General features: G+C 36.6%; 1 protein-coding gene across 2 annotated transcripts in view; it reads right to left on the bottom strand.

Moving 5' to 3' along the window:
• PACRG (parkin coregulated) overlaps positions 1-26799 on the bottom strand; it is a 505579-nt gene that overhangs the window by 431303 nt on the left and 47477 nt on the right. For both annotated transcript variants that reach the window (XM_047860011.1, XM_047860012.1), the window contains exon 2: positions 6073-6207. In XM_047860011.1, the coding sequence (XP_047715967.1) occupies positions 6073-6207 (135 nt within the window). The remainder of the gene's footprint in view (positions 1-6072; positions 6208-26799) is intronic.

Below are 26799 nucleotides of genomic sequence, written 5' to 3'. Positions count from 1 at the left end.
AAAGGAGTATTTTTATAATAAAAGTCCAATCCACCAAAACCATTGCATAGAATTCTGGACTGTGCATTCAAACTTGCTGGAGTTTCTAATCGATATTTATCCCCCAAACTATTTCATGAACATCTCAAAATATACTTATTTTAATAATTATGAAACAATTTTTTTTAATGTTTATTCATTTTTGAGAGAGAGTGAGCAAGTGAGTGGGGGAGGGGCAGAGAGAGAGGGAGAGAGAGAATCCCAAGCAGGCTCCACGTTGTAAGCACAGAGCCAAGGACACCATGTTGTCAGCACAGACACTCACGAACAATGAGATCATGACCTGAGCCGAAACCAAGAGTCAGACGCTCAATCGACTGAGCCACCCAGGCACCCCATGAAACAAAACTTCTTAGAGCTCCCATAGTTAAAAAGACGCCATCCCAATCATCTAGCACCTGGTCACTGATAAAGATGCAAAACACGTCATGAAACAGTGTCTAGAGAAGTAAAACTTGAGGATAGTCAATCTGTTCTAGTAGGCTTTCCATTCACTCAACACGGATCACTGGGCACCTACTCTATGCCAGGTGCTGCTCTAGGCACTGGGATAAATGAGTGAAGAAACCAGAAATACAAAGATCCCTTCTTTAGATTTCAGAATACGCCATTTTATTTGACCTTGATATTGGCTCCATTGTAGGTCCCTATCTGGTTTTCATTTTCTTTCATTTTTCTTAATATATGCTAACTTTCTGTATTTTGTAGTTCTTTATATAAACATATCAATACATTTATATAACACATCAGTTTAAGAGTTAGAAAAGGTTGTTCTTAGTTACCTGATTAATGTTAATTTATGAAGTCACTTTTTAATAGAAAAACCAAGTTGTGTGATCCAAGTTTTAATCATCAAGTAACTGTATGGTGAATACATTCACCTCAGGGGAAGTATGCTTTTGTGATGACATTGTGGACATCTCCAAAAGGCCAGTACGGAAGATCAGGTTCTTGGCAGAGAGGTGAGACTACCTAAGGTCCATTCTCACGCACACCCGCCTATGCGTACCAGTTGTGGCCTTATGAATTTTATTTCAGTATAACAGGTTACTAACACCATTTACATATTCAATAAGGGATGAGAAAACAAGAATGCAGAAATGCCCCCCCCACCACCACAGCGATGCCACTTTGAACAAAGCCTGCGACAACCTTGCCAGATGAGAGACTGTAAGTTGCTGACAAAGCCCACTTTGAGATTTTCCCTTTATAAGACAATCTGGATGTTTGCTATCTGAGCTGCCTTTGTAATAGGGTTTGTATTATATCCTGATTGGGCTGGACATTTATAGGGTATCTATTTCTTACTCAAACCTACCTAATAACTGGGACACCTTTGTGCATGTTCATTAGAAATTTAGTGAAAGCAAAACTCTTAGCGTATGTCACATTTTGTCCAAAAGCATGGCACCATGGATAGATAGAGAAAGGTGATTTCTATCAATATCTACGATATCAAAATGCCCATAAAGTGAAGGAACTTAAGAGACACCTTAGCGTAGTTGTAGCTCTCCAAACTAAATGGTTTATAATACAATATCGTTAATTAAAAAAAAAAATCCAGTGTGATTCTGACATTTTTATTCAACTCCTTCTGCCAAGGTCTATATCAAAGTGGCTATTTTAAAATAACCTGTGTTTCAAGGCACCTGGGTGGCTTAGTCGGTTAAGCATCTCATTTCAACACCTGATTTCAACACCTGAAGCATGCTTCAGATTCTGTCTCCCTCTCTCTCTCCCTCCTCTGCTCACAGTCTTTCTCTCAAAAATAAAAACCCAAAAAGTAAATATAAATAAATAAATAAATAGATAAATAAATAAATAACCTGTATTACCATGCCATTTTAAAACAATGGCTTGTTATCAGAATTTATAAGACAGTGAATTTCATGCGTTGCCTAGGATTTATATTTCTGCTCCTTATTAAGTGTGTAAATAGCGATTATTGTTTCACATTCATTCCAGTGACTACTCCTGATGACTTCAGATTCCTGTTGAAAAGAGAGAACTAGGAAGGGCTCCAGTTCCTTCCCCAAAGTGACCTTGTAAGAACTAGAGGGGAAACTGTGCATTCCAGGGAGTAACAAACAAACAAAAAAGGAAAGGAAGGAGGGAATAGAAAGGGAAAGGGAGGAAGAGTAAGAAGTAGAAGAGGAGGAGGAAAAGAAGGAAGAAGGAAGGAGGAGGAGCAGGGAGGGGCAGGGAGGAGAGGACAGGGGGTGGGGGCGGAAAGGAGCAGGGAGGAGGCTGAGAAGGCAGGACAGCTCCAGAGGAGACCTGAGGGGTGTCTGAAACTTACTGGGTTGGGGGTGGGAGCAGGGATGGACCCTGGGGGGAGGCAGAAGTGAGAAGACAGGTAACAGAAAACTTTCCTACTCCCAGATGGAAATTTAAGATGTGGAAACTCAAACGCAATTTTAGAACGTCTGTTGTTCATGCTGAGTATCTGTCTGCTTTGTAACTTATCCGAACTGTTGAGCTGCTTCTCCCTCCTGTTGCCTGTACTCTGGATATTGGAGGTAGCAGCCATAGAATAAAGTCATGTCCCCTGAATGTTGGTAGAGTCAAGGAGAAGATAGAAAAAGGGACAGACTTAAACATTTTTGTTTAAGTCATTATTGTGTTTTTTAATGTCTTTAGCCATTAACAATTAACAGTTCTTTAGGTATATTCAGAAAACACATATTTAAAAATAAAAAGTATGCCAGAGCTTGCCTGATAGATTTCATATTACAGATCAGAGCTACTCATTTTTCCTAGATAATTCACTTGCCATTGATAAGTATATGGAAAAATTTCACTCCCAAAATTTTGTAAAACTTTTTTCACGTTTACCAAGGAATATACAATAAGCGTACACAGCCATGGCAAAAATGCATGGATCGGTCCTTCTTTTTCATTTTAACAGTAATTTGCAGATACATATAGTCATCTATCTGGCCAGCAGGTTCAGGCATTTATTCTGACTGCCACTGTCTTAATGTAGAACAGCACTATCTAATATGGTAACCATGTGGCTATTTAAATTAAAATTAATTAAAATTAAAAATTTAGCTCCTCACTCTCACTAGGGACATTTCAAGTGCTTAATGGCCACATATGGCTAGTTGTAATTGTTAGACAGTGCAGATGTAGACCATTTCCACCATTGCAGAAAGTTGTATTAGACCGTGCTCTGATTTTCAGCGATACCATAAAGACTAGACTGCACAGATTCGGCATTTGGTCTGCCTTGTTGTTTTGGCATTTGGAACAAATAGCCACTTTCATGTGCACTACACTAGGGTGGCAGTTGAAGATATGGGTTGAAAAATCTAAATGTGCAAATGACATTTACCTAGGTCTGTTACTTCCAGTTTCTGACTTTATTAGGTCATTTATACGTAGTTACCAGACAGTAACTCTATTTCAAGAATATAGGATGATTTCTAGTATAGTGATGATGGGGAACAAGTAGGGAACTTGGGGTCATGGGCAGGAACCATCAGTGACTTCCCAGACGAGCTGAGTCTCAGATGCTGGGACAGCCTCCATCATGCTTCAGGACAGTAGCTCCTAAGTATTTCCGAGTCAATACCTCTTGAAATTCTGATAAAAGATTTACGACTTCTTCCAACTTAATCATGCACACCATTTCAGGCACTCACAAACCCTTGGAGTCCCAGTGGTGTCACAAGAGTATGGAGAGGGGACCACTATTTTCCTGAGAAACAGAGCTATTCAGAAGTCTTTAAGGGGGAGATGAGTGATATGAAGACCCGGGCTCCTGGGCCCTGTCGGCACACAGGAAGGAAGTCCTGGGTTGTGTTTTGTTTTTGTCTTTGTTTTTATTCTGTGGGGTGTGGGAGGGTAGCCCTGCTTCCTTCAACGTTCAAAGCCCCTCCTGAGGTATGGCATCCTAAAGAAGCCCTCCCCCGCTCAAGTACCAGACTGTCCTCACAGCACATGCACCAAAGGAATAATTATGATTATACTGGGAGATTGTCCACATGCCTATGCTTAATAATTCTCACATTTTACTTTCAATATTAGAGTAGTGTAATTGAAATGTGGTTGGCGAGACTTTAAAAAGACAGAAGCCTACAGGTTATAGGATAAGACGTTTCCTTAAATGTATGCTATTGTTCTACCAATGGCAGCAAATAAATTGCTTCTTTTTTATTCTGACTTTTTGGCTTGCTGAATCAGTAGTCTCATCAGAAATTACTTAAAAGAATTAACATAGCTATAAAAACCAAAAGTAGTTTATATCCCTTCTGGCTATTGTATTATCAAAGATATAGCAAAATGATTCATCCTACATTTTCATTATTTTCAAGATGATTTTCTTTCCTAGTCTCTTGACACTTCCAAAAGTTACTCATAAAGTTATTTGAACAGGTAAAAATAAACCTATAAATTTTTTTATTGACATAATTTTTATGTGCTGTAACTGCTTAAAACACTAAAATCCACTCACTTTTTATAAGGAATTATAGCATATTGTTTTACTCCACAGGAATGAGGTTTTTCAGAAAGTCCACTGTGTTACCTTGTGGAACCAGTATATAGACAAACACAAAATCCATGTAATTAATCAAATATAAACAAACCCAAAAGTTACAGTAAAGTTTTGGGAATATATACTTATGTTAAGACTAAAATACCTAAATTACTTGTATTTGCTATAAATTCTTTCTCATTATATGCACATTGTCATATAACAAATTCACATTTTAATAGAAATGACTGAAACCGAGATAGAGATAGTCATGTTCTTCATCCTCCTAAAAAACTTATGACAAAATTTAATAACAGGGACACCTTCGGGATTTCTATCGCCAAACAACTTATAGTAATTCTAAATTCAGTACTTGAATACCAAAAGACTGCTCGAGATTTAGAAATGCTTGATAATTATATGAAAACATTTGAAGACATACAGGAAAGAGCACAAACAATTCTCTCAGTTTTTCCATAAAGGAAGGAAAAGATTAATTTTGATGAATCTAAGTATTTGCTTTGATGAATTCTTTATTTTGGTCATTTAATTTTTTTAATGTGAATTTATTTGTACCAATCACACACAATTCCTACCTTCACCTTCAGACACTATTGTGGGACTTTTTAGTTAAATGGGTCAATTGCTTCACTTGGATGATATTTGGCAAAAACCTTTTATGTTCCTCAGTCTGATGTGATACGCATGCACAACTCTGTCTTTAGCCCGAGAAACCCTTTTAGCTGATAAATATCACCCAAAGCAAAGTCCTTGATAACACAAAATAATTAAATAGCAGAAGCTGTTTAGAGATCAGCATTTCGTTTTTCAAATTAAATGTAAAAGCCTTCTCCAGTTAAGAGATTGGCAAGTTTTTACAAATAACATCAGTGAGCCTTTTAGAAAGAAACACAGCCACATTACAATGGAGTCATTAGGCAATACATTTATTTTGAAGCCAATTAACCTTTTGTCAGAAAAATGTCGGTGCCGTAATGGTTTCGGCGTGGAGGTCAGCCTCTAACCGGGCACGTATGACAGCCACCGCCACTGACACGTGCTGCAGACAGGGAGAGAGTGCGGCAATGAGAACCAACCTTCTTTTGTATTCTGCTCTGCATTTCCAGGGAGCAGACAATCTTGACCTATCCATTTAGGTAATTAAAGCTTCCATTTGGAAGTGTCCTGCAGGAAGGTGAAATTTGGAGGAGATAAATGGCTGTTGCTCTCCGTATTCAGCCACCAGTTCCATCATTTGATGGACTGCCTGAAACAGGCCGGGCTGCCAGGTTCTCATAAAAATAGAGATGAATTGGGCAGCGGACGATTCTCTAAGGCAAAGCAACTCTGTCATTTTCTGTTTTGCAGGCTATAATTTAATTGTTAGTCAAGGTGGACAGCTGACACAAGGGGGGCCTTCTCTAAGAGTTACCCACCACCTTCCATTCTCTGAGAAATCACCCCAGCTTATTTGGTTAGCCAACTTCGTTCGGTGTTGGGAGATGTCGCTCCAGCGGTACACGGCTGGTTCCCCCAGCTGTGCCCTGACTTACCTTCCACGCGATTTTGTTTCCTTTCGAATCATGCTCAAGGGCAATTGGGAAATCTCCTCGTTCATAAAATTTTCGAAATGCTGTGGGCTTTGTTGGTCTTTCTTTAAATGCTCCTGCAACTGGCGGGCCTCTCACCTTCAAAGGAAAGGAAAAAAATAGGAATCAGGTTTTAAAAAATACTGAAAAATGCACAGCGAAAAAGGCTTTACTTCAGTTTTAGTTCATATGAAATATTCTGGAAGATAAAGACCTAAATGTCTAACGATGGAAAACAGCAGCTTCACTAATACAAAAACTTACAGAGGAGAATTATTTTATAATCATTAAGAATTTACTTTATTTTGAGTTTCTTTAGAAAGCATTCCTAGAAAAAGTCACTTAAAAACTATTACATTATAAGGGGGAAAAAGCCTAAACTTTTGTTTAAGAAAAAAAAATTTAATGGAGGCATCTAAGTTCCACTTGGAATGTTAAAACTTTTAAGATTTCTAATAATTGCTAATTCTAATCTCTAAATTAAAATGTAAATACATAAAGAAAAATACATATGTATAAATATACAAAAATACATATATTTGAATGTTCAACTATATATATAGTTTATGGAACTATAAACTATACTTTATGGAATACTGAATCATTTTAAAATATGTCCTTTAAATCTTTCTATATACATAAAATGGTAAAATATGTTCTCATGTTAACAACAAACTATGAAAATGTTATATGAAATTAAATTATAATAAGTAAGAAAATTATAACAAAAACTGGTCATAGATATATATCTATACCTATATCTATATCTATATATCTATATCTATATATATATGTGTCGATTAGCATAAATTTGATATTATGAATTTGTGAGGAAGTAACATTAGATTACATGTGAATCTTTCATCCCCAAAACTGAGATTTTTCTCAAAGAAGAAACATTTCATATTGAGTTATTCACATTGAGAATATTTTTTAAATCTGTATTATTTACTTATGAACTAATTCATTAGGTTACAAAATGAAAGCAATTAGTGAACTATTTAGAAAATTACAGACCACTGATAATCTTTCTCTGAAAGTTTATGTTTAGTTTATTTATTAGTTTTTAATCTATTTATTTATTTTGAGAGAGATATAGCGTGACCAGAGGAGGGGCAGAGAAAGAGGGAGAGAGAGAATCCCAAGTTGGCTCTGCACTCTCAGTGCAGACTCTGACAGGGGGCTAAATCCCACGACCATGAGATCATGACCTAACCGAGACCAAGAGTCAGATGCTTAAGCGACTAACCCACCACCGGTGTCCCTATTTATTAATTTAATAAAAACATGATTAATTTGTTAATTCTTACTATGAACAAAATGCAAATAATTTATGTAATATAACTTACTTGATATAATGTTAATTTTTAATATTCATGTAAAAAAATTTAATTTTAACCAAGAAATATATAAAAATATATCTAATATAGTAAATATACTAAATAATGACAAATACATTTTTTAATGCACACAGAAACACTAATGCTAGAAACTGAATAGGATATTAAAATATTAACATGATTAAATGCTGAAATGGGGTTGAAGAGTGAGGTAACACAAAGGCATTTATTACAGTTTATTAGAGTTTAGAATTTTCTTCACTACCTAGCACATTATTCCCAGCATACAATTACATAAGTAACTATGGGGAAGCAAGATTGCCTTTCACTAATAAAAGATATAAAATTTGTTCTGGTATTAGAATTATTGGCCACCATTTTCAGACAAATGTACCTAATTGTTAGGTAACCATATGTATATGATGACAGCTTTGTGCAGAGCTCTGAGCTGGATGTTACATATACATTCTAAGCTACATTACTATAACAGAAACTGTAGGGATGCCGTTCCTGGACTTTAGCAATTCATGGAGTGGTCAATTTTGAATCACGTTTTTTTTTTTGGAAATTGACAAAGAATTGACAACTTTTAATTTTGCCCACAAGTTACATACCACACACACACACACACACACACACACACACACACACACAAATTACCATCTGTCATCATGTTTAACACCTCTTAAAAAGTGGTATACATAATCCAAAGAAAGAAAACTTAGCCAAATTAAACCAGCATCATGCATATTTATAGAAAGTTATAGTGCAATAGTGCACATGTGTGTTCATGTTTGTGTGCATTGTATTATTGCACAGTACTGATTGCTAGTCAACAATACCTCATTTTTTGTGTTTTTTTAAATTAAAATTTAAATATATAAAGAAAAATACATATGTAAAAATATACAAATATATATATTTGAATATTCAACCATGTATATGTATATGTAAATGTGTATGTATATGTATATGTATATGTATATATATATGAATATTCAGCCATAATGAAAGAAGGAAATCTTGCCATTTGTGACAACATGGGTTAAACCTTGAGGGCATTATGCTAAGTGAATAAGTCAGACAAAAAGACTATTATTGTGTGATCTCACTTACATGTGGCATCTAAAAGAACTGAACTCATAGAAATACAGAATAGATTGGGGCGTCTGGGTGGCTCAGTCGGTTGAGCATCTGACTTCAGCTCAGGTCATGATTTCACGGCCTGTGGGTTCCAGCCCCGCGTCGGGCTCTGTGCTCGGAGCCTGGAGCCTGTTTCAGATTCTGTGTCTCCCTCTCTCTCTGCCCGTCCCCTGCTCATGCTCTGTCTCTCTTTGTCTCAAAAATAAATAAAAACATTAAAAAATTTAAAAAAAAAGAAATAGAGAATAGATTGGTGGTTGCCAGGGTGTAGAGGGTAAGGGTGACATCTATTGATTGTCTTTTTTCATTTGCTTTTTGATCTTCTTGATTCTCAGTGTGATGATTTATTTTCTATTGAAACCTGCCCTTTGGTGTATTGTGAGACTCCAGACCTTCAACCTTCTGATTTAGCTGGTGTTTTCCAACATATCTCTGGCACAGAGGTGGGGAAGGGTACTACCTAATCACTGTCAGGTTGGGGTAGAAATCCTGGTACCCACCTGGCCTCCACTCACTCCGGAGAGGGACTTTCTCATTGACATGGGGTGAAGGTGGGGGCTTCGGGACCACTAGGGAGTACCTGACATCAGTATCACTATCAGTACCTGATAGGGAGGGGTAGGAGTGCCCCATTACTGCTCCCCGTTCGGTGCCATAGAAGGGGTGGCCTCATTACTACTGGGCAGTGATGAGATTCCTGTCCCACTAGGAGGCATTCTCTGACAGCCCCAGCAGAAAGGGGTGCCATCTTATTACTGCTGGTTAGGGTGAAAGTCCAAGTTGCCCCCACTTGGTCTCCACGGACACCATGGGTGTTGAAGGCCTCTTTACTGTTCCAGTAGAGATGAAAGGCTCAGTTCCTCATTTAAAACATTCAGCTGCAACGGATAGTTAGATCTTTTGTCTGCTCATCATCTGCTAACCACCTTTTCCAATTTTTCTAGATGTTATTATTTATGCTGTGGAAAGCAAGACTCCCATTTGCTCAGTTCACCTAAATTTTGCTAGAGATTATCTTTCTCTCCTTCCTTTTTATCTTAAAATTGATTTCTCTTTTTCCTTTTGCCTCTTATTCTAAATATACTCCATTGTTTCTGATTCTGAATTCAAAATTCTAATCATCCAAACTTTTAAAAGAACCGACATATTTCTCTCTAAGAAGCCTAGAAGGCTTTACAAATGGTTATAAACAAGTTCTATTTGTCTTTCTTCACATCAATTTTCATGGACTCCCTACAGAAATGATCCCATGCCTATAATTCCATGGAGACTCTTTACTTAGTTTGCTATTATGTAATAACTCAACAGTGAGAAAGTTCTTTCTTGAATATTATTATCCTCTGTTTTTATATTTGTACCACTTACTTATTTTAAAACATTATATTTTTTGGATTCTGGTATAGATCCATTCCAAATTAACTCTTGGAATCTCAAAAGTTGTAATTCTAAAACTGACTAGAATATTTTCAGTTAAACCTGTTAGCACAACATGGGCATTACCTAATTTTATGCAGATGCCCTGTCACTGTCCCTAGATAATATTTTTTCTGTTCCAAATACATATATACCTACTTAAACCTAACAGAAGGATATAATATTTTTAATGCTCTATACATAATCCATTCCAACATTCTAAGTAATTCTAAAACTCTAAACACGAAAAATCAAGTAAGTAATAATCTCAGGAAAGGTAATAAAGATATTGCTACTGGAAATCACACAGATGAATGTAGATGGACTAAATAAATTTAAAAATAAGCAAAAAATCTATTAAGAATCCTTGTGTACATCCCACTTTATAGAAGAACTACTGTAAATTTTGTTTAATGTCTTAGGAATTTTACTCTGCTTCATTACAAATAATATAGAATAAGGAACAATAAATCAAAGTACACTTGTGGGAAAATGCAATTAGGATTTGTCTGAATGGTGGGGGCTGTCCATAAACCAATTAGGAAGAATGGGTGTCACAGCAGAATGCTTTTAATAAAATCTAATGCACTTGAGAACCAAGTTTCTGAATGCACTTTGAAGTGGCTATAAATGACAGGGTACTTTAGATGCCTACACTCATTGAATGTGCTGGGATGGATTTAGGACTTAGATCCTAGGCTCTGTCATATGGTCACAGAAACTAATAATAATTAGTAGGAAAGAATTTTAAGCCACTCTAAAATTCTTCATGATATATATAGTTTGAAAGTTTCCTTTTCAATAGTTTATTTTTTAGCATAAATGGAAGCTGAGAAATCTATATTTTGTTATTCTAACTGGTCTGATTAGCCAGCTTACTAACATTGAGACAATATGATACAAAGACATTAATTTCCTATTCTCATCAGCTTTAACCTGAAACTTGGCCACTGTAGTTAGGCAAGAATTATACTATCTCTGAGCTACTCAGGCACTTGCATATTAACCCCACGACTGGCAAATCTGTTGCCATTAGCCTAGATTTCTGAGTAAGTAGCACTATAATTCAGTGTCTGCCCCACATGCCAGACATAATTATTCTAACCCATCAGAAATTTGTCACTACCTAAGGTTACCAAATGACCGAGGAAATGTTTGCAAAAGTATTACAATGATCAAATCTGATTGTAGTACTCGATGGGATACCTCATCATTAACAAAGGTGAGCTTGTATTATTGGGTAAAGATTTCATGAGAAACTTTAATAATATATCAATATAACAATATAACAAAACATTATGATAGTGATGTTTTTGTTAGTAACAGCTGTAAAAGATAACAAGTGCCTTATATAGTAAAATACATATATTTCAACAAATGTTCAACGTAGACAGACATACTGTGGAGTCCTTCACAATCAGGCCCTACGGGTAATAGTGAATGGCAGGGAAGACATCCAAGTGATGTGGGCAACCTAATTTAGGAAGCTCATTCTACTGAGGTCTAACAGGATGGCCTGGAGTCAGGAGAATGTGTGGTCAAGATGTAGTCCAGGTATGAGATGGCAAAGGCCTTAAATTAGGACGCCATCGATAACAAAAACAAAACACCCAAATATTATATTCATTGTTTTATAAGCATTTTTGGTTTCAGCTTTTGACAAAACCCACATGAAATGATATTACAGACAAGAAAATCTAAGCTTCAATAGCTTCAAGATCCTGGCAGAAATCACAGAGTTAGTAAGTATTAGGAAAGGGACCCCCACTGCTTTTGCTTCTACAGACCTTGTCCTCAGTCACGATACCAGAATGTTGGGTTTGGGCAAAAACCTAAAGGGGAGTTACCTAGGGCACATGACTCATTGAATGAGAAGATCCAGAGGGCAGAGAGGAGAGAGGCTTCTGACTACAAAGATGCAAATAATCAATTGTTTAAGTTACATAAAAAATAAATTACAGGATGGAGGGAAATCTTATTAAATCACTTAGAAGTCTGGGGCGCCTGGGTGGCGCAGTCGGTTAAGCGTCCGACTTCAGCCAGGTCACAATCTCGCGGCCCGTGACTTTGAGCCCGCGTCAGGCTCTGGGCTGATGGCTCAGAGCCTGGAGCCTGTTTCCGATTCTGTGTCTCCCTCTCTCTCTGCCCCTCCCCCGTTCATACTCTGTCTCTCTCTGTCCCAAAAATAAATAAATGTTGAAAAAAAAAATGTTTTAAAAAAATCACTTAGAAGTCTACCACCTATTACTAATTTTGTGCTTTTGCTTCTAGAATGTATGTACAAATATTATAATTTTTCATTAAATTTTTTTTTAATGTTTACTTGGTTTTGAGAGAGAGAGCGTGAGAGCAGGGGAGGGGAAGAGAGAGAGGGAGACACAGAATCCCAAGCAGGCTCCAGGCTTGGAGCTGTCAGCACAGAGCCTGACGAGGGGCTCGAACTCACAGACCGCGAGATCATGACCTGAGCCTAAGTCAGATCTTAACCAACTGAGTGGCCCAGGCGCCACATAATTTTTCATTTTTATGTCCTTCCCATTTAGTGTACTTTTTTTCACCTAGTATAATATGTCTTGATGCTGCTATGGATAACAGAATTTTGTTTTTTTGTAGCTAAGCAATATTCCACCAACTGTTTGCAATTATATTTGAAATTTATATTCTTTCTGATGTTTTTTGCATTTGTAATCACATTATTACAAACACCTCAAGCATATCACATTTTCCCCATTTTATATTATGCCCTGAGAGTCGCTCATATGAGATAATAAAATAAACTTTTTATTTTATGATTCTTGATAAAAGTATTGTTGATTAAAGGAGAACAGGTCTTCTGTCTTAGTCTAGCTGGGCTGCTAGAACAAAATGCCATAGTATATAACTATTGGTTGCATTTACTGTAAATATCTCCTCACCACCTTTGTTTTCCATTTTTACTTATTAAGCATTTAAAAGTTTAAATTTTTTTTTTGGTAGAAAAGTTTCTTGGTCTTTTCTTTAATTGTTCTTTTTGTCTCCAGCTTTCAGCTCCTTCATATCATTCCTCTGTCAGGACACTGTGCATGTTGTGCACAATGAATATCGACTAATTAAATCATATCCTTACTCTACTTAAAATCCACAAGTGATCTCCCATTGACATGCTGCATATACATTCGAAATGAATGACTGATGATGTGTCTGGTCCCTCCTCCATAGACTCCTCCAGTTATCCCCAAATTATGGGGGATTTCTCCATTCTCAAATATGGCCTGCTCTCTTCAGTCTTCATGATTTTCCTGTTCCACTAACATGTTATTGTCTCTTAGCCCTTCATTCCTTTTTTGCTCCCCCTTCTTTTTCTCCTGAATAACCATGAATCACCTCATGACTCAACACAAACCTCACTAACTCTAAGACACCATTCTTGACAAAGCATATTCCTACCTGTGAGTGGGATCAAGTTCTCCCTCACATCAGACCTGAAATGCTGGAGGGATAAACTGACTGTGACCCTAGATCACTAGCACAATCTGTATGGAGATTATCAGGGAGATCAGGCTATTGATAAAGATTGCGTGTAGTCAAGTGGTGGGTTAAATCTATTGGAAATTGGTAAATTTTCCCAAAGGGAAAGTAAGTATACAGTGAGAAAAAGGCTGAGAACCTGAAACATTTCCTGGAGACATGATAATAATAATAATAATAATAATAATAATAATAATGGAGAATAGGAAGAAGACAATGGTAGCAAGAAAATGGGGAAGGGTTTTTATCACAGAAATCCGTGAATGAGAGGAACACATTTTTTAGTGACACAAGTGGGTCCATTATGAAGAGGTTTGAAAGTTCTCTGAAAATTAAAAAGCTATACTGGCATGACAGGATAGAAACCAGACTGTATATAGTACATTGGGGGATAAATGAACAATATGAAAGTAAAACCAGATGTAGACTTTGAGGGAGACCTCCTGCCCCATGAATTGTCAAAATGCGTGTTTCTAGTGAAGTATAATTGTTAAAGAAGGGCAAAGTTAATAGTGATTGGAAATGGAGAAAGAAAAAAAAATATTAATGGGCTATAATACTGGAAGTCGTAAACTAATCACTTGCAGAACTGGAATAGATTTTAGAATAAAATATATGTTTATAACTAATGTACTTACTCTAAGATGGCTAGAGAAACTTGTGATGTACAGGTTTTTCAGTGTTAGAAGCTCATAAATCTGAATTCAAGGACCTATGGTCACATACACTAAAATATTTCTTAGAAATAGAGTGAAGAAACTGTCTCTAAAAAAGCTCCTACCCCTGTCATTAATTCACTGAAAAATGTACTGAATACATAATATTTCCAAGTCACTAGGCTTGGTATTATTGGGGACAAAGAGGTAGGTCAAATATATTATCCTCAAGATATATATCATTTAGGACAAGAGATGAGAATACCTTCCAGACTTTTCTATAGAAATAAGAATGTGATATGTCACAGAAATGCCAAAGAAAGATATATAGAATTCTGTGCACTCCGATGATAAAACATTTCAGTTTTGAGACATTGTTTCTTTTCATTAAAAATGTTATTTAGTCTTACAATGTGCCTATACTTTTCAGTGGAACCAGGCAGAAATATATTTTAATTTCCTATAAACCTGGATTCTGTATAGTTTCAATTAGAAAAAAATTATCAGAAAAATATGGTTGCTATATCATAGACTTGTATATTTATAACCTTTGCAGTTATTAAGGATTAAATCAAAATTAATCACCTGTATTTTATATAAAGTTCTTAGATTTAAGTAATCATCAATATTACCACAATTTTGCAACCAAAAATTCACTACTGATAAGACCAATGCATATTTTCTTTTTATGTAAAACTTCTCACATTAAAATCCACATTTTCTATTTTCAAATTCACTTACATAAATTAGAAAATTTTGCTTAAGATCTGAGGCTGTGTGACATAATGAAATATATTAATCTAAAATGCTTATAGAGACTAGTTTCAATATGATTAGCATAAATAAAAGCTACAATTAGTATTGTGAATATGATAAGTTATAATTAAATTAGCATTGTCATATAATGATTATCCAAAAGGGGAAAAAAACAAAAACAACTTATAATGTAGTTTTTCAGATAGGTAGGATGAGAGGGATACAGTGTTAGTGAAGACAGTAACATGGAATAAGGTGACAAATCTTTCAATTAAAACAATCTAGAAGACTTCGGCACTCGATTTAACTCTTCTCGACAATTAGTTATGCCCTGCTTTGTTCGCAGAAGGATCATGAAGACAGACACAATACAGAAGAAAGCTTAAGTGTGGAACAGATGACCTACCATACATCACGGGAAAGTGACTGAACCATTTGGAGCCTCAGCTCTCTCAGGGGTCAAATTACAAAATGACACTGACCTCTAAGATCCTTTCTACACCTTTATAACCTAACGTGTGTATTTGTTAATTCAGCAAATATTGAGGACAAACAATATCATCAGAAAATTCACCCCACTGTAGAGTAAGCGGAATCTTAAAAGGCACATAAACTCCCTGTTGAGATCCACAGGGGCTATGGAAATACATCCCTGTTTACATTTCGGGGATTATTTTTCTTAGCTCTATCACCTTTATAATGACCTCAGTTTCATAGATTCTAGACTTCTTCCAGGCTAGGATCCAGTAACTTGATTTAAAAATGCTTCTGCAACAACTTTAGGAAATAAGGAAGTCCCAAAGATTGCTGAGAATATTATGGTTATGTCATTTTAAATTTATAACTAAACTGGAACACACTTGGCACTAAGACATTATTTCAAAATGTTGTCTCTGTGGTCTGAAGTAGTTCTGAAAGCAATACTGGGCTACACAATTTCTCTTAAATTGTTTTGTTTAAAGTAATAGGCATCAGTGGTTCTTTAAATTCTCTGTTGTGGGGGAGAAAGCAGATTGATAGCCTTTCCTAACAAGATGAGATGCAATAATCAAATGATGAGAAAGATACAAAATCTTGACAGTTGAAGGCTAAAAAAGTTTACTCCAAAGCTGTGCTCGCGGTCTTGCAGTTAAATATGGGTAAAGGCCACATATTTAAGTGCTCGAGTGGGATTCTTGCCATCAACTTGTCTCCAGAGAGTCATCAGAGATTTCAATTTAGACTATGCTGTTTAGCATCTGTCTTGTAGAACTGATAAAATGCCTGAATCACGGAGACAGCTTGGCTAATACACTGTCACACCTAACACGAAGGCCAAAGAAATAAGTGAGCTAAATGTGAAAGGAGAATATAAATGGGTAAGAGTTTAAAATATATTCTATTCCTCCTACGTCTCTAATGTTGAAAGCATGGTCAGTAGTTTATATCTAAACATATATCTTCTGTGTCTTGCAAAAGAGATCTTTCTTACTGAATAATTGGGAGTAAAAATGTTATTTTTGTATATGTGAAGAAACCGTGACCATTCACATCTTACATATCATGAATATTTTAATGGAAAATTTGAAAATCCTTGTGTCTAATGATCCAAACTGATATTCTCCAGAAAAAAAAAAGAACTTGTTATTTGATAGAAAAAATATTTTTGGAAATGTCTACAATAAAAGATATTTATGTTGGTAAGTATAAATCAGTCCACTGGCCCCTCTAAAATAAAGTACTTTGAAAGTTCATACAATTTACAGCAGAGATATAACATACACTGATTATAAATGATAAACTCTACTGGTGAGATAAAGGAAGAAAGACATGTGCAAAAACATGTATGTTATCACATATACAAAGCACGCGTATTCCAACTTAACTGGAAGATAACAAATAAATACAAGATTAGGGTCTGATCAGTCTGTTTTCTTTGTTGTTTTTTTTTTTTTGTTTTTTTGTGGTTTTTTTTTGTTTTTTTTTGTTTTTTTTGTCATCATGGTTCATTCAACCAGGAAAGAAATGTTAAGAATGTAAAAGGAGACAGGGCGCCTGGGTGGCTGTCGGTTGGGCGACCGACTCTTGGTCTCAACTCAGGTCATGATCTCACTGTTCTTGGGTTCGAGCCCTATGTCAGGTTCTGTGCTGACAGTGCAGAGCCTGCTTGGGATTTTCTCTCTGTTTCTCTGCCCCTCCTCCACTATCTCTCAATTTATCTCTCAAAATAAATAAACTTAAAAAAAAAAAAGGATGTGAAAAGAGAAGAGGAGCAAAGGCGTAGTTAAGTCTTCTATCCTAAGAAAAGTCAGTAATGCTTCATCACTACTCAGATGGAAAATGTTTTTTTTTACTTTTATTTGCCTCGTAGTTTCATTTTTTAATAAATAAAGTGCATTTTTCCTGAGCCACGATCTTCATCTGTGAATGCTAGCTGAAGTTAAGTCAGTAAAGTATTCGCATGCAAAATTAGCGTGCTCAAATATATAATCTTTTTACATAAAAATGACAACCAATTAGAAGATATAATCTTAGGGACTTCAGTTATAATATCAAAAGATTAAATACATGGAAACAATTTATAGGAGATGTGTAAGATCTATATGAAGACACTTTTTTTTTTCCTTAGAGAGAGAGAGAGCACACAAGCAGGGCAGAGGAGCAGGCAGGAGGGAGACAGAAAGAGACAGAGAGAGAGAGAGAGAGAGAGAGAGAGAGAGAGAGAGAGAGGGAAAGAGAGGATCCTAAGCAGGCTCCATGCTCAGCACAGAGCCCAATGTGGGGTTCGATCCCACAACCCTGGCTGGGATCATGACCTGAGACAAAATTAAAAGTCAGATGTTCAACTGACTGAGCCACCCAGGTGCCCCTATATGAAGACACTTTTAAAATGTGACTAAAAGATACAAAGAAGACTTGCAAAATTAGAAAACAATTTTCTGTGATAGAAAGATTACAAATCATTGCACATCATGAAAGGGTCAATTTTACTAAGTCAATTTATAAACTTAACACAGTCCCAATAAAAAGACAGCCAGTTTCTCTTATTATAAATAGGCAAGATGACTCCAAAGTTTATATGTTATAATCAACCAACAAGATTATGTAGGAAATCTTTGAAAAAGAATCCGTGTGTGCAGTTACAAGAATAGAATATAATCTGGCAACAGATCTAAGTAATTATGTACGTTCACTATATCACTAAGTAGACCTCAAATCAATGGGGGAAGAAGCACGGACTACTCATTAGTTGCTATTGGAGCAACTAGGTATACACACAGAAAAAAATATTGGATCAATTCTTCACACTTTACAACAGATTTCCAAATGGATGAAATGTTTAAATGAAAAACAATAACAACAACAACCAAAAACTGTCCTAAAAACAGGATCCATATAATGGCCTATAAAGCCTTACACATCCTGCCCTCCCCTCCCATTTCTTCTCTGGTTCCCTCTTCTAGGACTCTCATAGTTGACGCTGCTCCAATACACTGGCTTCTCTGCTGCTCTCTGAACATACCAGTTATATTCCTAACTTTGGGAATTTGCTCTGGTTTTTCCCTCTGCCTGGAGTGTTCTCCCTTTATATGTTCGTTTGCTGAATCCCCTTACCTCTTTTAAGTGCCTGCCCAAATCTCGTCAAGGAGACTTACCATGACCCTCACATTTCATATTAACACTCTTACCGCCTTGGGGCCCCCAGCCTCCTTACCAAGCTCTGCTTTTTCTTTTTTCCCTAGTGTTCATCCCCTTCTAACATACTACGATATGCATTTGTAACATTTATTGTTTATCGCCTTCCTACTCAACCTAGATTATAAACTCTATAATAGATTATTGTTTGTTTTGTTCTTTATTAGGTTAATAGTGCCTGGCACAGAGTAGGGGTTCAATAAACATTTGTTGAATTAAGGTGTTCATTAATTTGGTAATAGAGTAGAGGAGACATTGCTGATGGATGGGGAAAGACTGTACTGTTCAGTAATGGTGCCGAGACAACAGCATTCATGGAGAACGTGAAACTGGAGCTCCAACTCACACTGTACACAAATTCAATTCCATGTGATGTAAGGACAAATATTAAAGGCAAAACCATGCAAACTGTAATGAAAATACGGAAAATATTTCTTTTATGATTTGGGGATGGGGGAGATTTCTTAAGAAAGATAAGTAAAAGCACAAACTACGAAAAATTACAGCCCCTTCACAATGTCCACCTCAAGTATCCGGTTCAGAGGTGACCCACTCTTCTCTTCCTAGCCCAATCCCTGTGAAGCCCTAACCCTAAAACCCTTCACTGTAACACTGGCCCACCTCCTTTTCCTTTATTCCCTCTTTCTGTACTTCATGGTCAATAAGGATGACGACCTGTCCCTGGGACTCCCCTCAATTCCCTTAACACTCTCATTTTTTGGTACTTTGCAAAAACTTAATGCTGCCTAAATAAGCTCTCCACTAACTCTGTGCTAACACCTATGCTCCTAAAAGTGGTATTTTATTACACTTCCCTATTCTTTTCCCCCACGCACATACACAGCTATTTCACATCGTTTATTCTCTCTTCGAACCTCCAGCAACTCTTCTCATCCTCATTCACAGCTGATCATCTTTCTCCCCTTCACTGAAAAACAGAAATGTCATAGAGAACTTCCATATGCTCCTACCACCACATCTATGCTCTTAACCTGTAAAACACACCCTGCTTTCCATGCTCGCTCATGACTCATCTTCTTTCCAAGCTTGCCATTACTGCCCTTGCTTCAAATTGCATATTACACCCTGCACTCCTTCATCTTCCTTCTAGAGCAGAGTACTGGATGGTAAAATTTAAATCGGAAGGATGCTACTAACTTAAATAATTTAAGTAGAGGTAAAAAGCACCGGGGGGGGGGGGGCTAGTCTGAAGGAAAGGGAAGACAAATACAACTGACATTCATTAATTCCTTAAATACATATTTATGGAGCATCTGTTGTTCTAGATTCCAGGCACTAACTGCCTGGACAGGTAAGATCTCTGCTCTCCTGGAGATTATTATGGAAGGATCAAGCAATGGAAATGTGTGTTTAAAGTAAGAATAAGAGTAGATATTAGAAGACATTGGTCTGACATATTTGAAAATTTACACGTAAGGTAGGGAAGAAAAGAGGGACAGGTCAAAGGTGATGGTAAGATCTTAAACCTGGGACATGACCTACAGAAATAGGGACGTTAACATAAGCACAAAACAAACGAGAGTCAGAGCAGGAGAAAAAGAGAAAATGTTTTCAGTTTGGTTTTCTTTCCTTGCAAGTAAACATACACAATCAAAGTATCTATAGAATAATGATTGTTTCCGCTATAAATCTCACATTCACTATACAACATATCTTAAAGCGTGTGAAATTGTAAGGATCATATATATATAGATTGAAAGCAACATGCGAATTCTACCTCACTATGATACATTCTACAAGAAAAAAGCTAGTTAGAAATATGTTCATTTACACTAATAAAAAGTTCAGCTACATCTTTAAATGTGTATGTTTCTCCTCAGGAAAACTGTCTGGACAATACACAATAATACAGGCCTAAGGTTTTGTAAGTGATCAGTCTTGTCATTTTATTAGAGCTATCTAATCAAACACAACTCAGTATTTTAAAAGTGCAAAGTAATTTAAAAGACTTTTTCAGATCTCTTGTGGCTTTAAGTTGTCTTTTGATACATGGCAGGATCAACACAGATCTAGATAAGACTACTCTTAGAGACATTTTAATGTTAAAGTGCCATTCTTCCAAAAAGCAATTTATATCTTCAGCCTACTTAAGAATGTATAATAAATTTCATGCAGAGGGAAAATCAGGTTTACAAGGTATTGAGGAAAGAGAAATATATGGTAGGACTTAAAAAGGGCAGTACAGATGATTAATGAGCCAGGAAGATTGATTTATGAGGAAAGATTAAAAGAATTAACTATGTATGGAATGACTAAGTAAAAAAAAATATATATATATATAAAAGAAAATTATTTCGCTTGTTATAAAACAACAGAACACTCCATAAGGATATTTAAAACTGGACCGGAGAAGGGGGAACTACACAAGAGCCTGAAAGTCTAGGAGTGTGCACGTCTGAATTATTCAGTTTAATGACATACACGTTTTTAATCCCAGTCCCTGTGGTAACACATGTCTTAAACACATGTCTTAAAATGTCTTCTGGAAATGTCTCCTGGCCAACTCAGGAACATTTAGTTCATGCTAACGTTATACAAAGGGAAGAAAGATTTTTTTCAATCACGTTGCATCAAAATCACCTAAAGATCATTTATGTATATTTTGCTACTTTAAAAAATCATACAAAAGCATAATCTCTAAGCAGATAAAACAGAAGAATTGCCTACTACATGAGATATGGTTCTAATATTAATATATTATGATTGGGAAATGGTAGACAATCAATGTTAAAGGCTAATGTTATGGTAAACTTTTTTCCTCCACATGCAGACAGAAATATAGGTTTGTAGGCCATGATTCAAATCATGCGGAATTACAATCAAGCTCTTCCTTTGATACTTTTAAGAGCATCTAAATGAACATTAACTCTCTCTGGCCAGTCATTTTGGTATAGTCATCTCACCGTGTCTATAGGAAGAAATAATTAGTGCAAATTCACAGGAAGTTATTTCCTCTTGAAGGAAGTCCAAGAGACTTATGAGAACAGTCTCAATTAATGTCTAAGGACATGTTGAAAAATAATTACAGTCCTTTATGTAAATTAATGTATGGTGTTCATATGATTTGAAATGAACCTATTTAATCCTCAAAGAGTTAAACATAATTTGGTGTAAGAGAGCTCATCCTGTAACGTAACTAAGGAAAAATTTGAGACAGTAGGCATTCCTTTTTATCTCTGTAAAGAAAAACAGGCTTAGTGAAGCTTGTATCTTGAAAATCAACATGATTATGGATTTTTATGGTGATTTTCATTGATTTTTCCCTTCAAAAGGTGAGTTTCTAGTCTCTTATAAAAATAAACTTGTTCACATATTAGATGTATCCATAATTATGCTACACAACTAAATTTAAAAAATTAGATATTTCATCAAGACTTCATTACCTAGTGCTAGAGGAACTAACAACTGTCTGATAGAAATATTACACGAATCATTATAGCAAAGCTCAAAGATCAATTATTCTGAAAATTGTCCTAAGCTTTTAAAAGTTATGAAGTTATCTCTTGTTCATCCAACGATCAAAAGAGGGGAAAAATATATTTTCTTTTCTTTTAGATTGCTTGCAAAAACTGACATATCTTAAGTTTTACAACAAAACAAAAGATCAAATATTTGCTTCAATAAATTTTTTTAATTCTCATTTCAAAATTTTAAAAATTCAGGGTACTTGTCCAACACTGACATTGAACTAGCTTTAATAAGTTACAAAACAAAGAACAAGCATCTTTATATCTCCCAACACCAGAACATTAAGGTTTGTGTTTCCTTTCTAAATCTTGTCATTTTGTTTTTTCAAAAATATTTTATAAACATAATAACATGGACAACAGCATGTCGATTACTTGTAATCATAGCCAAATATTTAATATAAGCCTCAGAAATACATACTCTCTTTTCCTAGGCATACACACACACACACACACACACACACACACGACTACATATACATGTTAGGCCTCCTGCTAGCTTTTCTTTACAAGGGTTTAGAGAAATTAGAACCTTAAAAAAAAAAAAAACAACTCAGTACAATTCCATCAGTCAAACATAGGGTATTAATCTAAGAAATTTGCTGACACAAGGAAACATAAAGTGCTCGTTATTAAAGACTGCCAATATTTTGTAGCTTCTCCACCAGGTAATAAAACTCTAAGTACCGAGTACATCAGCAGCCCTAATAAAATTGGTAGGTCTTCTCCATCTGACAGGGCAAGGAATAAAACACACATGAGCTATCCATAAATGAATAACCTAATATCAATCACCTCTCTGTTATCATGCAAAAGTAAGAGCAGATCACATACTTATTTTTCTTCCTAGTATAAACTATTGCTCATGGCAGAAATTTCAGTATTTCTACTTGTAACACTGCTACTCTTTTATGTCATTTAAAATGTCTTCTGGAAATTATGACCAATATATAGTTCATTGTGCACTATATTTGATTTAACATAACTCTGTGCTAACAATGCGTTTGATTTCTTTTTTAATGAAGTCTAAGTTAACCTAAGTGATACAATGCTATTGACAAATTTTATGAACTTTGTTCATACTGGATCCTTGAACCATTCCAAAACACTCAAAAATGAGAGGGAAAATTTTAACAAAAATTGCATCAGTGCAAAAAACACTTGGTGCTATAATAATCAAAACCCCCGATCAACTTTTATTGTGTGAAACCCATTAAGATTTTGTTTCTTCTGATCAAAGTCCAAAGCATATATCCCTGCCTTCTACTTGATCATTCTGGGAATCAGCTCCCTCTACACTGTGACTCTACCCTTTTCCAGGACCTAGGAATTCTCTCCGTTAAGTCAGCTGATGGGCAGGAGAGAGAAAGAATAAATGATGGCATCTTCAAGGTTTCCAGGGACCATACCAGGAATAACATACTTTGTTCCCCGATACATTCCATTGGCTAAAACTCAGTAAAATAGCACTTCTAGCTACAAGGAGGTTGACAAATGTAGTCTAACTTTCGGCTCAGAAACATGAGAAAATGGGTTTTGTAAGAGTCTAGTCTTTGCTAACTAGTCTTTGCTAAAATCCACTCGTTTCATTCCCAAATCTCTCCTTCTCTCTTCTTTTCACCCATAGGTTATGGTCTCCATAGACACAACCCAATGTCCCACCCAAGCATGGTATAAAGCTCATAGCTGAGGATATTTGAACAATGTGGCACATATTAACTCAAAGGGGAGCTTACCTGCTCCTTGGTACACTTATATATGATGGTGGATCAGGACAAGCTAGCCACAATGAATATGTCCACTGAGGAAAGTGAAAATAGAGATACAGCAGTCCTTGCCAAGAAGTCATCGTGAGAGCCCTCTGTCATGGTAGTGGCAGAGATTCCTTGTTTAGGACGTGATCCTGCTCTCTGGAGGAACCTCCATCCCACACTCTCCTCCAGGGGTCCTGGGCCCACCGTTGAGGATTTTCCTACGTGTTTGTTATCCTACATGAGATGTTGGACGTACAACATCAGACTTGGGAATGCAGCTTCTCTGGGAGCTGCACAGCTTTCACAATTTGCTTCTTGGTTTTCCACTTTAAGGATACATGTGTTTGCATAAGGAATTAACAGGCTAAGACTTTTGTAGTCTTACCTCATGGTTTTATTACCAGTATGATCCCAAATATTGTGGACTTATGTGTTTCCTTCTGGGCAATTTCTTTCTAGTTAGCTAATAACCACAGCTAAAGATCTCTCCTACTGCTACTTCTCTAGCCTGATGTATTCCCTTGCTTTCTTGTCCTTTCCTTGTGCATGTGCATGTGTGTATGTGTATGTTAACATAATTGTGGCTACTCTAACGCTATCTGAAAACCCATTGGGAGAGTCATATATGCAATTTGATCTAGGCTACAGGGCTCCATCAGATTGTTTCACTGAGATGTTTCACTAGGCCTTTGTATCTAAGAACTTTCTCAAGCATATTTATTAGTATTTGGTATCAAGAAGCAGTTGCATTTTACAAACCTGTATGAATTTTGATCACTGAAATTTCTCCATTGCCATTTTTCTCTGCTCAGAAATGAGCTAATTCGTGCCTGATCTCACCTCTTTCTTAGAACACCTTGCTGAAGGCCAAGCATAGCCACAAAAATTATTATTCTGTGCCCTTACAAGCTGTTCCCCAGGGCCACAGCCTCAGTAGGTATTAAGTTTGCCTTCCGAATTACCACAATCGACATTAAATGTTTTTTCACAGAACCTCAGTATTGCTCAGTCTTTCCATGTGCTATAACTTTTCTCTGCTTCCCAGTCACTAAGTCATCAACACATATTTTTAGTTTTTACTGTTGTTATGGTATCACCCTACTCTAGAACCGACTTCTGATTTTCCGTATTAGAGAAACACTATTTTCTATCACACACACACACAACAAAGAACAAAACAAAACAAAACAAAACAAAAGAAAACAAAACAAAAATCTCAGTGGCCTAAAATGATGAAACCTACTTCACTGAGTACAAAAAGTCCAATGTAGGTATTCCTGCTTGTGGGTAGCCTTTAAGTATAATCCTCCCATCTTTTGGGTCTTCCTTCCTCTAAGACCTTGTAGTACTTTCCATCCAAACAAGGAGATAGAGAAACTAAGATAAGATGACGATGGGTGGGGATTTTTAGAACAAAGGCTAGAGGTGGTATTCATTAGGACTTAGTAACATGACCTTCTTAACCTCAGTCAGAAAGAAAGAGGTTTACTGAGCTCCTGAGACATTGTTGAATGTTGAATACAACAAAGCTCCACTGAAGGACATAAATGAAGACTTGAGAAAATAAAGATTCAAATCTTGTTTTTCTGTGGGAAGACTCAATAGTCTCTATTTGCTATTTTCACTTGATTAATCTGTAAAGCCAATATAATTATAATCCAACTGATGAAATGCTTAAGGAACTTAGCCAAATGATTTCAAATTTATAATAAAGAGTAAAATATATTAATAATGGTGAGGTTGGCTGGGAAGACGGTGGAGTAGGAGGACGCTGAGCTCATCTTGTCCTGTGGATACAACTGGATAGCACACATATCAGCATAAATAACACAGGAAGTCACCTGAATACTGACAGAACTGACTCTAAAATAAAGGCAGGGAAGAGGCCACATAGAAGAAGGTAGGAAAGGCAAAGGTGTGGTCTGGGATCAAAATGGACTATGGCTGTCCTTGGTGGGGAGGGAGCCTGTGGCACCAAGTAGGGCAGAAAAAGACTTTCACACTGGGTAGCCCCCAAACAGGGAAGATGAATCTCCACAGATTTTGTCTTTGAAAGTGAAAGGGCCAAATTTTGTGAGTTCTTAAAACCAGCAGGACTTAAAGCTTAAAATTTTAAAACTAGGCAGACTCTGCCCTTGAGAGCCTGAATGGCATTAAGAAGCAGAATCTCTGCCCTTACAGAGACAACATGACAAACACCCCCTGCAGATACAGCTATAGAACCAGCAGTTTGAAAAACATTAGGGGCAGATGGGAGGGAGAGTGATTTGCTCATCTCAGAGCATAGCACAGGGACACAGAGATCATGGGGAGACAGCTCAAGGAACAAAAAAGCTGGCAGATGCCATTTCACTCCCCCACACCCCAGCATAAACAATGGCTTATCTGCAGGAACCAAGAACATATTGACACTTGTTACCTACCTTGGTGTAACCTGTTTACACCAAGCCCTGCCCCTTTGTGCTTCAGGGGATCTGCCTGCTCAGTCACCTGCACTGGAATCCCAGTGTTGTGGGCCCCTCCCTCAGAAGAACAGAGCAAACCCTGCCAACACCACATCTCCTGACCTGTGTGTTTTGTGGGACCGCAGTTATGGTAGTGGTAGGGGCAGGTCTCATTTCACAAGCATATCACCACACACCTTGCCACCCACAATAAGCAGAGAGATACTCTGCAGACAACTGGATTGAAGGAAAAAGAGGCCAATACTCAAGAGCAGAGCACATGCAACCCACATAGGAGACATTCCCTGAAATCCCAGGCCCTGGAGAACAGGGGACACTGCATTGCAGGGCACTACAGGGCCTCTTCTTTATAAGACTATTATCATTAAGAGCAAGAGAAATAGCTGACTTTCCTAACACACAGAAAAAGATACAGAAAGTCAGACAAAATGAGGAGACACAGAAACATCTCCCAGATAGAAAAACAGTATCAAACCACAGCAAGAGACCAAATT

The sequence above is a fragment of the Prionailurus viverrinus genome, chromosome B2 (assembly GCF_022837055.1).
Source record: "Prionailurus viverrinus isolate Anna chromosome B2, UM_Priviv_1.0, whole genome shotgun sequence".
Classification (NCBI taxonomy): domain Eukaryota; kingdom Metazoa; phylum Chordata; class Mammalia; order Carnivora; family Felidae; genus Prionailurus; species Prionailurus viverrinus.
This window is presented reverse-complemented; position numbering and strand designations above follow the sequence as displayed.